The sequence below is a fragment of the Oncorhynchus gorbuscha genome, linkage group LG06 (assembly GCF_021184085.1).
Source record: "Oncorhynchus gorbuscha isolate QuinsamMale2020 ecotype Even-year linkage group LG06, OgorEven_v1.0, whole genome shotgun sequence".
Lineage (NCBI taxonomy): Eukaryota > Metazoa > Chordata > Actinopteri > Salmoniformes > Salmonidae > Oncorhynchus > Oncorhynchus gorbuscha.
In genome coordinates this window covers 52776905-52788383 of record NC_060178.1, presented here as the reverse complement: position 1 = coordinate 52788383, position 11479 = coordinate 52776905, and the positions used below count along the sequence as shown (strand labels likewise).

Genomic DNA, 11479 nt, shown 5'->3' with positions numbered 1-11479 from the left:
ATCGGTTAATAACATATAGGAAATAAATTCCTCTAACAAGTGGCCTGATAGGGAGATGACAAATGCATTATGTACCTTTCATCACCAAAGCCATGTTAAACTGTACTTCTGAACTATTCAACCCTTTTGGTAGTGTCAATTCACATACAATATTAAGTTCATAAGCATTGACTAATGTCTCTAGGACCAGGGTAGTGAACCCTGGTCCTGGAGTGCCGCAATTAGTAGTTGGTTAGGCCTGCATTCAGTACATAAAAACATAATAAAATGTTAAATTGAACAGCAGTGGCGCAGTAGTGAACGACCAGTTGAAAAACTGGGAAGGATTGGGTTGTGAGTTCAAAATGCACTGCTGCCCTTTAAATACGTCACTCGTTGCTTCAAGCCACACCCCAGCACACCCACTGAATTGAGCAAACGTATCTCAAAGTCTGTTCAAGAACATACAAGAATGTTTTGTTCAGTTCAAACTGTTCCACAACGTAGCCGTACAAGCAAACTGAAGGAACCCCCAGTTCAGAGCCTAGCTGGAACAAAAACCTGAAGTACCTGGGCCCTGGCCTGTCAGCAATGCCACTCCACCTGAAAAGCAACAAAAACATGAATAAGGATGGCCTTTGTCTATAATGTAATCAAGGTGACAGACAGTGACACATTCAATACAGCCTTGTACACTATTGCCTGCATCTAGCTAATCTAGGTGTAATCATTAGTCCAACAGTTGCAAACAAGAGTATCTATTGGACAAATTCAGGTATGTTTGTCCCCGTTTTCGTTTTTCCACAGAATCTGCACAATGAATACACCCCTGATCACTTTCATACTAGACACATACAAGCAGCTCATTGTATATACAGTGGGGCAAAAAAGTATTTAGTCATCCACCAATTGTGCAAGTTCTCCCACTTAACTTCTTCGAGATAGGGGGCACTCTTTTAATTTTTGGATAAAAAACGTTCCCATTTTAAACAAGATATTTTGTCATGAAAAGATGCTCGACTATGCATGTAATTGACAGCTTTGGAAAGACAAAACTCTGACGTTTCCAAAACTGCAAAGATATTATCTGTGAGTGCCCCAGAACTAATGCTACAGGCGAAACCAAGATGAAGTTTCATGCATGAAATGCCCCAGATTCTGAAGGCGCTGTGTTCCAATGTCTCCTTATATGGCTGTGAATGCGCCAGAAATGAGCCTGCCCTTTCTGTCGTTTCTCCAAGGTGTCTGCAGCATTGTGACGTATTTGTAGGCATATCATTGGAAGATTGACCATAAGAGACTACATTTACCAGGTAAATGGAAACGTCAGAGTTTTTTTGGAAACGTCAGAGTTTTGTCTTTCCAAGGCTGTCAATTCCATGCATAGTCGAGCCTCTTTCGTGACAAAATATCTTGTTTAAAACGGGAACATTCTTTATCCCAAAATTAAAAGAGCGCCCCCTATCTCGAAGAGGTTAAGAAGGGTTCTTTGACAAAGCCTTCTTGCCTTCCAAAGTATCCGTCTTGCCTTCAGAACAATCATCAAAGAACCCTTTCTTCCGAAAATGTTTTTTTTTTAGGATGAAAACGGTTCTAGGTAGAACTCTTTGCCTTACAAAGAACGTGTGTCTTCTTAAAAGGGTTCATCAGATAAAAACAGTTATTGGCAGAACCCTATCCCTCCGCAAAGAACCCTTTTGGAACCCTTTTTTCGAAGAGTGTAAACTGAAATGTACTCTAGTGCTTTGTATTGGAACAGGGTGTCTCATGCTCAGAGAGAAACAAACACACTTCTTATGTTTTGTTCAATCACTCTCACAAACTCATTATAATCTACAAATGTAAAGTTTTTGAACTCCAACAACAATCACCTCTGCAGCCAGTGTGACAACATTCGTTCCATTAATGCCATGGAAATGGCCACAACATACAGTTTCATGGTCCTGTTCAAGTCAGGCTAAAGTCACATGTTGGCTAAGAATTTGATCTAAAGCTCGTACTTACTCTACATAGAAAGGACATGAGAGGAGATCATATGAGTTATTTAGAGTTTTTCTGTGAAGGATGTCGCCCATTGAGCCCCTGAGGTGTTGACCAGCTGACATCACAAGGGACGTCAGAGGTTTGTTAAAGGTAATTTAAACTGAACTGACTTTGACTTTCTAAATCTAGGGCAGGGGGTTCATTCCATGACTGCATCCATCTTGATATTCAGTGGCTTCCTTTTCTTGTTTTCTTGTCTCCTTTCCTACACTGATGTGAAAGAACAGGGACAGTTGAAATCAGATTCAAAGTGAGGAGTGCCATTTTGTATTCACCACATATCCTTTGTCTCTTCAGGTCAGCCCATGTGAGGAGGAGACGAGGTGAGGTAGTGTTGGTTGAGTAACTGAAAGGTTGCTGGTTTAACTGCCTGGGCCGACTAGGCAAAAATATCTGTAGATGTGCCCTTGATCAAGGCACTTAACCCTAATTGCTCCTGTACGTCCTTCTGGAAAAGATTGCCTGCTAAAATGTTTAGAAATTAAGCTGTTTTCGACTATTGAGATACACCCCAGAGTTCTGTTTTTGAGACTACTCTCCTCTTCGTGGGGGTCAAAGCTGAGCTGCTTTTATAGGTGGGGAATATGGTTTGATATGAATTGGAAAATGTTTGCCCAATGTGCATCCAATTTTTTACATTTTAATTTCATTCTACATTATAAACTTAATATCATAATAAATGTGGATTACCTCCAGAGGTGGTAAGAAAGATCTGATCACAATGTGTCGTTAATATCAAGGCGGTGGCCCGTTCCTGTAGGTTCATGCTCTACAACATCCGCAGAGTACGACCCTGCCTCACACAGGAAGCGGCGCAGGTCCTAATCCAGGCACTTGTCATCTCCCGTCTGGATTACTGCAACTCGCTGTTGGCTGGGCTCCCTGCCTGTGCCATTAAACCCCTACAACTCATCCAGAACGCCGCAGCCCGTCTAGTGTTCAACCTTCCCAAGTTCTCTCACGTCACCCCGCTCCTCCGCTCTCTCCACTGGCTTCCAGTTGAAGCTCGCATCCGCTACAAGACCATGGTGCTTGCCTCCGGAGCTGTGAGGGGAACGGCACCTCAGTACCTCCAGGCTCTGATCAGGCCCTACACCCAAATAAGGGCACTGCGTTCATCCACCTCTGGCCTGCTCGCCTCCCTACCACTGAGGAAGTACAGTTCCCGCTCAGCTCAGTCAAAACTGTTCGCTGCTCTGGCTCCCCAATGGTGGAACAAACTCCCTCACGACGCCAGGACAGCGGAGTCAATCACCACCTTCCGGAGACACCTGAAACCCCACCTCTTTAAGGAATACCTAGGATAGGATAAAGTAATCCTTCTCACCCCCCCCCCCTTAAAATATTTAGATGCACTATTGTAAAGTGGTTGTTCCACTGGATGTCATAAGGTGAATGCACCAATTTGTAAGTCGCTCTGGATAAGAGCGTCTGCTAAATGACTTAAATGTAAATGTAAATGTAAATCATCTACACCTGTCTAAAAATGTGGGCACAATCAGATTGTGGACAAGATCAGGACATTGAGTCCATGTTAGCACCAATTATAAACAGGGCTATTCCATTGCCCACTAGTGATTGGTAATGTCGACCCAGCAGTGCTCAGTGAACAAATTACATGCAAGTGCTATTTATTTAGTCTAAACGTGACAGCCAGGCTGTTATTGCGAAACAGCAAAGGCTTTAATTACGAAACAGAAATATATAATAGTCTACTACACGTGACGGATCTAGTCACAGCCTCTTTTTCAATAATCCTATACTTGCTTTTCAAAGACGCATCAAGATCAATCGTCTCACATTATCTAACTTGGCACACATGTATTTATAAACCACCTTTTTTACTCTTAAGCGCTTGAAGTCCATTGCACATTCTGTGGTGAAATGGGCGTGTTTGGGGGACTGATGCAAATAGCACTCAGTTGATATAAATAGTTTCTCTGCAAGCATTTCCCTCAGGCCAGTGAATACATCTGAACTAAGCTGATCGAAAAGACACACTCAGCACAATGTAAGTAGAAATGATAGGTCATCATTGCATTGATTAGGTTTGTTTGATTTGTTATGGTGTTAAGTAATTAAAGGAAGAGGGATTTGTATAGAAATAGAAATGGGTAATAACATAGTTTGTCTTTTAAGGTATTACAATATTGCAATCTTAATGATTTATGTCTGTATGATATATTTTTCATATGATGATGTCACTGCCTGTTTGTGTGTACTTTAGGTTTTTCATGTGTCGACAGCACGTGACAAATACATTTGATTTGAAATCAAATGTATTTGTCACATGCGCTGAATACAACATATGTAGTAGACTTTACAGTGAAATGCTTACTTCCGAGCCTTTCCCAACAATGCAGTCCAAATCTAAGAATCATTTGCAAAATAAAAATGGAATTAGTAATACACTAAAATAACTATAACGAGGCTAAATACAAGGAGTACTAGTAACAGAGTCATTGTGCAGGGGTAGAATGTTGTTGAGGTAATATGTATATGTAGGTAGGGGTAAAAGTGACTAGGCAATCGGGATAGATAATCAACAGAGTAGCAGCACCATATGTGAAGAGTGTGAAAGAGTATGAAAGTGTGTCTATGTGATGACACTGACTGTTTGTGTGTACTTTAGGTTTTTAATGTGATGACACTGACTGTTTGTGTGTACTTCAGGGTTTATTTGGCAGGGTTGGTTGGCTTGGTTCTCATCTTGACTGCTGAAGCCAGAGTTGGGTAAGGAAGTTCTAATACACTTCTGTTATTACTTTCCACACATCCTAACCACGTGATTCAGAATAATACTGTTTGTATAATGAATGAACAGTATCCGGGCTAAATCGTATGCTATTGTTCTTTATTGATTTGTTTTCCACTGTTTCCTTTCAGAAACTCTTCTGAGTCTCGCTTCTGCACAGAGTCAAAGGAATGTCTGCTCTATGATCTGGTGTGCAAGAATGACGATTATGAGGTCAGTCTTGTGCAGCACAAATTAATGGCACATTGGGGCTACAATTTAGGAGTTTGTTTCACCACCTCTTTTGTGACCAATTTTTTTATGTTTAATTGTTGGTCAGGGTAGCAGATACAAAACAATAGCATTTGCATTAAAATATATCAAATCAACAACATGATGATCATCATTATCATCCCCATTTTGGTTATCGTATTGGGTTTCGGTAATCTGAAAAATGTTGTAGATCAGTTCTGCAGGGTTGTTGATCAGTTAAACCCTTTTTGTGCAGTCTCATCCTAAACCCGTCCCCAACATCTGCAATACTAATACACTCTACAGCAGAGGACTCTTGAGTGAAGGTTTGTGCCTGTGTTACAGGTGCGCCACTATGACTCAGTGAAATGGGTGTCAACAGATGAGGAAGCATACTTCATGGACAAGGCCACCTACACTGCCTTCAGGAGACTCTTCAACTATATCACCGGATCCAACAAGGCTGGTGTGTGTGTGTGTGTGTGTGTGTGTGTGTGTGTGTGTGTGTGTGTGTGTGTGTGTGTGTGTGTGTGTGTGTGTGTGTGTGTGTGTGTGTGTGTGTGTGTGTGTGTGTGTGTGTGTGTGTGTGTGTGTGTGTGTGTGTGTGTGTGTGTGTGTGTGTGTGTGTGTGTGTGTGAATCTGTTTCCATGCGTGTGTATACCTGGTAACAAGTGCTTACACAGATCTTTCCTATAGGCGTCAACATTGACATGACAGCTCCGGTGACTGTCAAAATTGAAGAGAAGAAGTGGGGGTCGTCTGTCTTCACCCTAAGCTTCCTCCTGCCGTCTACCCATCAGATGACTCCTCCCCAACCCACTGATGACAAGGTAAAGCCAAATCCTAAATAGAACCTACGCCCTATGCACATGATCTGAGAGGATTTGATTGGTGTATGCAATATGGCGAATCTTCCAGCCTATCAGAGGGCAAAGTGGAGCTATTACCATATTGCTGACACCTGTCAAAAATCTGTAAACCTGACACAATTACATCCACATCGGTAGCCAGGGGTCTGTAGTGTGCTTTATTGAGTGTTTTTTTTTCAAATACTTAAGCTGAGCTCAATTATGCTTGCCTGGCTCAATAGCGCCAATGGAATAATCCCAAAAGTAAAAACCTCATCCACCTGGCACTTTAGTAAAACTGAATCTAAGTTGAACATGATATGATTGTCTATCAGACCTGGGTTCAAGAAGTATCTTTCAAATAGTTAGATATAGCTTTTATAGTGTCAGGTGGGCAGGGTTTGCACTATTGGGACTGTTCCATTGTGCCATTGAGCCAGGCAAGCTCAATCGAGCGCAGCTTAAGTATTTGAAAAATAACAAATACCATTTGAACCCATGTCAAGTATGTCATGTTTTTTTTAAAGACCGCTGGTTAACAATGTAGATGTCATTGTGATTTCCCCGTACAGGTGTACTTTACTGAGATGCCAGACATGAAAGTGTACGTGAGGGGCTACGGTGGATGGATGATGTCTTTGACATCCAGTGTAAACTCCATGCTGCTGAAAAGGCAGCTAGACAAAGTCCAGGCCACCTACAACAAAGACTACCACTATGCTGTGGGATATGACAGGTGGGAGCACAGATACAAATCCTTCAATATACTCATATCCAACATCAAACCAAATTCCACCACAATACTTTTTTCAAATATACTTTAATATTTTGTGTGTGTCCTTCAGCCCAAAGAAGATTCTGAACAGGCACAACGAGGTGTGGTACATTGTTGAGGGAGAGCCTGTGTGCCCTACCTCCTCCTAAACATCCTCCTCCACTACTGCTGAGTCTGGCATTACTGCTTTGAGGAGGACCAATTGGAGGTGCATGGTAGACTGAGAACAACAATATGAACTAAGAGATGTATCCTTGATCTAGTGGCACTGTAATCCAAAATCAATATGCCACATGCTATAGAGTGTATACACACTGCATGTCTTCAAATTTTCTCATACTTTTTCAGGATTCAATTTGTTAGAGAGGTGACGAGCACCCCCTAGACCTGTGATTCAAACTCTGCACAATCAATGTTGACTATGATTTTGAACTTTTTCTCAATAAAATATGAATTATGTCTGTGTTGAGTTTGTTTGCTTAAATATATGCCAAACAAATCCTCTACAGCTCTTTGGTCATACTCAAGTGGTGGTGAATACAGTATGATTATAATGAACATAAAATCTTGGGTAATTGCGTCAGATACCATATTTGTTACATAGTCTGCCCAATGAGAGATCACAATGAACATTACAAATGAACATGTTACATTTTAGTCCGTTAGTAGACCTTCCTCACTAGAGCGACTTTGTTTCAGTCACTCCTTTCACAAATACAGTGAAGTCGTGTAAAGTGAATACACCGTTCACCATTCAGTGCCGCCGTTAATCATGAGGTCATGTTCATGAAGAAAATTTCTCAAATAGTTCAGATAAGTAAGAAAACAGATCAAGTATACTCTTGTTCAGAAGAACAATTTTGGAAGATAAGGGTTCTTTGTAAGTCAAAGGGTTTTACCTAGAAACTATAAATATCCTAAGAACCATTTTTGGAAGAAAGGGTATTTTGATGACTCTTTGGAAGGCAATACGTGTTCTACATAGAATAATACAAAGTTGAAGTCGGAAGTTTACATACAATTAGGTTGGAGTCATTAAAACTCGTTTTTCAACCACTCCACATATTTCTTGTTAACAAACTATAGTTTTGGCAAATCGGTTAGGACATCTACATTGTGCGTTACACAAGTAATTTTTCCAACATTTGTTTACAGACAGATTATTTCACTTATAATTCACTGTATCACAATTCCAGTGGGTCAGAAGATTACATACACTAAGTTGACTGTGCCTTTAAACAGCTCGGAAAATTCCAGAAAATGATGTCATGGCTTTAGAAGCTTCCGAAAGGCTAATTGACATTATTTGAGTCAATTGGAGGTGTACATGTGGATGTATTTCAAGGCCTACCTTCAAACTCAGTGCGTCTTTGCTTGACATCATGGGGAAATTGTAGACCTCCACAAGTCTGGTTCATCCTTGGGAGCAATTTCCAAACGCCTGAAGGTACCACATTCTTCTGTACAAACAATAGTACATATAAGTATAAACACCACGGGACCACGCAGACGTTATACCGTTCAGGAAGGAGACGTGTTCTGTCTCCTAGAGATAAACGTACTTTGGTGCAAAAATTACAAATCAGTCCCAGAACAACAGCAAAGGACCTTGTAAAGATGCTGGAGGAAGCAGGTACAAAAGTATCTATATCCACAGTAAAACGAGTCCTATATCGACATAACCTGAAAGGCCGCTCAGCAAGGAAGAAGTCACTGCTCCAAAACCGCCATAATAAAGCCAGACTATGGTTTGCAACTGCACATGGGGACAAAGATCATACTTTTTGGAGAAATGTCCTCTGGTCTGATGAAACAAAAATAGAACTGTTTGGCAATAATGCCCATCGTTATGTTTGCAGAAAAAGGGGGAGGCTTGGAAGCCAAAGAATCCCATCCCAACCATAAAGCACAGGGGTGGCAGCATCATGTTGTGGGGGTGCTTTGCTGCAGGAGGGACTGGTGCACTTCACAAAATAGATGGATCAATAAGGGAGGAGAATTATGTGAATATATTGAAGCAACATCTGAAGACTTGGTCGCAAATGAGTCTTCCAAATGGACATTGACCCCAAGCATACTTTCAAAGTTGTGGCAAAATGGCTTAAGGACAACAAAGTCAAGGTATTGGAGTGGCCATCATAAAGCCCTTACCTCAGTCCTATAGAAAATTTGTGGGCAGAACTGAACAAGCATGTGCAAGCATGGCCTACAAACCTGACTCAGTTACACCAGCTCTGCCAGGAGAAATTGGCCAAAATTCAACCAACTTATTGTGGGAAACTTGTGGAAGGCTATCCAAAATTATTGACCCAAGTTAAACATTTTAAAGGCAATACTACCAAATACTAATTGGAGTGTATGTAAACTTCTGACCCACTGGGAATGTGATGAAAGAAATTAAAGCTGTAAGAAATCATTATCTCTATTATTATTCTGAGATTTCACATTCTTAAAATATAGTGGTGATCCTAACTGACCTGAGACAGAGAATATTTACTAGGATAAAATGTCAGGAATTGTGAAAAACTGAGTTTAAATGTATTTGGCTAAGGTGTATGTAAACTTCCGACTTCAACTTTATAATATTTTCCAGCATGAGCTATTGGAGATTTTCAGAATTATTTGTTTGACTGTAAATATCTGGTTTTGCATGTCAATTGATTGGTTGATTAATGTTATGCTACACAAAGATAATGAACACAGTTTTTTTTTAAACGTATCCAATTTGTTTATGGATTTGGATTTATTTTACACATTACTGAGATGGTTGTTCCAGTTTAGATGATTGAGGTAGTATTAGTATTCAATCTTCCCTACCCTGGCAGTCATGGGTGATTAAGGTTACCCTCAGAAATCTTCAGTTTCTTGGCAATTTCTCACATGGAATAGCCTTCATTTCTCAGAACAAGAATAGATTGACGAGTATCAGAAAAAAGGTATTTGTTTCTGGCCATTTTGAGCCTGTAATCGAACCCACAAATGCTGATGTTCCAGATACTCAACTAGTCTAAAGAAGGCCAGTTTTATTTCTTCTTTAATAAGGACAACATTTTTCAGCTGTGCTAACGTAATGGCAAATGATCAATTAGCCTTTTAAAATGATCAACTTGAATTAGCTAACACAACGTGCCATTGGAACACAGGAGTGATGGTTGCTGATAATGGGCCTCTGTACGCCTTTGTAGATATTCCAATAAAAATCAAGACGTTTCCAGCTACAATAGTCATTTACATTTACAATGTCTACACTGTATTTCTGATCAATTTTATGTTATTTTAATGGACAAGAAATGTGCTTTTCTTTCAGAAACAAGGACATTTCTATGTGACTGCAAACTTTTGAACTGTAATGCTTCTGTGTGTTGCTGGTGAGATGAGTCAGGCGCAGGACAGCAGATATGAGTAATGAAAGCAATTTTACTCAACAATATAACAATACACATCTTATAAATACAAGGCCACAAATACGGACAGCAATACAATAAACAATTACTCACAAACAAACATGGGGGAACAGAGGGTTAAATAATGAACAAGTAATTGGGGAATAGAAACCAGGTGTGTAAGACAAAGACAAAACAAATGGAAAATGAAAAGTGTATTGGCCTTCTAGCGAAGGCCGGTGACGTCGACCGCCGCCCAAACAAGGAGAGGGACCAACTTCGGCGGAAGTCGTGACATAATCGAGAGTACATATATATATATATATATATATATTGCTGTGAATATTTATCACATAGTTTGTGTATGATCTTATATTTTGATAAATTGAATGTTAATACTGTGGACCTATGTTATACATTTTACCTCCTGTTTCAGGAAGTGATGTCACTGAGTACTATATATGTAAGAACTTTCACCCCCCCACCCGGGATAAAGGATGCTGTCACGCCCTGGTCGAAGTATTTTGTGTTTATCTTCATGTATTGGGTCAGGCCAGGGTATGGCATGAGAGTCAACCAGACTCTTCCAGATCTGCCAGTCGGCCAGGATCTGCCAGTCGGCCAGGATCCGCCAGTCAGCCAGAATCCGCCAGATCCGCCAGTCAGCCAGCATCTGCTGAGACCACCAGCCAGCCAGGATCTGGTAGATCTATCTACCTGCCTGAGCTTCCTCTCACTCCTGAGCTTCCTCTCACTCCTGAGCTTCCTCTCACTCCTGAGCTTCCTCTCACTCCGGAGCTTTCTCTCACTCCTGAGCTTTCTCTCACTCCCGAGCTTTCTCTCACTCCTGAGCTTCCTCTCACTCCGGAGCTTTCTCTCACTCCTGAGCTTTCTCTCACTCCCGAGCTTTCTCTCACTCCCGAGCTTTCTCTCACTCCCGAGCTTTCTCTCACTCCCGAGCTTTCTCTCACTCCCGAGCTTCCCCTCAGTCCCGAGCTGCCTCAGTCCAGAGCTGTCCTTCAGTCCCGATCTGCTCCTCAGTCCAGTGGGGTTCTGGGTGAGGACTACTAGGCCATGGTCGGCGGCGAGGGTGGACTATCCAGGGACGCGGGGAGAGGGGACTAAGACATTGACTGAGTGGGGTCCACGTCCCGCGCGGGAGCTGCCACCATGGACAGACGCCCACCCGGACCCTCCCTATTGTTTTGAAGTGCGTTCGGGAGTCCGCACCTTAGGGGGGGGGGGTTCTGTCACGCCCTGGTCAAAGTATTTTGTGTTTATCTTCATGTATTGGGTCAGGCCAGGGTGTGGCATGGGTTTTTTGTATTGTGGTGTGTTTTGTCTTGGGGTTTTGGTGTTGGTATTGGGATTGTAGCTTAGTGGGGTATCTAGCAAAGTCTATGGCTGTCTGGAGTGGTTCTCAATCAGAGGCAGTTGTTTATCGTTGTCTCTGATTGGGAACCA

General features: G+C 41.6%; 1 protein-coding gene across 1 annotated transcript; it reads left to right on the top strand.

The window, feature by feature from the left end:
* The first annotated feature begins 3951 nt into the window (after nucleotides 1-3951).
* Nucleotides 3952-7091, top strand: LOC124037169 (heme-binding protein 2-like). Its single transcript, XM_046351836.1, has 7 exons — nucleotides 3952-4033; nucleotides 4696-4755; nucleotides 4909-4990; nucleotides 5354-5474; nucleotides 5706-5839; nucleotides 6430-6593; nucleotides 6703-7091. Coding segments are annotated over exons 1-7 (642 nt in total). The 5' UTR covers nucleotides 3952-4031; the 3' UTR covers nucleotides 6782-7091.
* Nucleotides 7092-11479: the final 4388 nt, after the last annotated feature.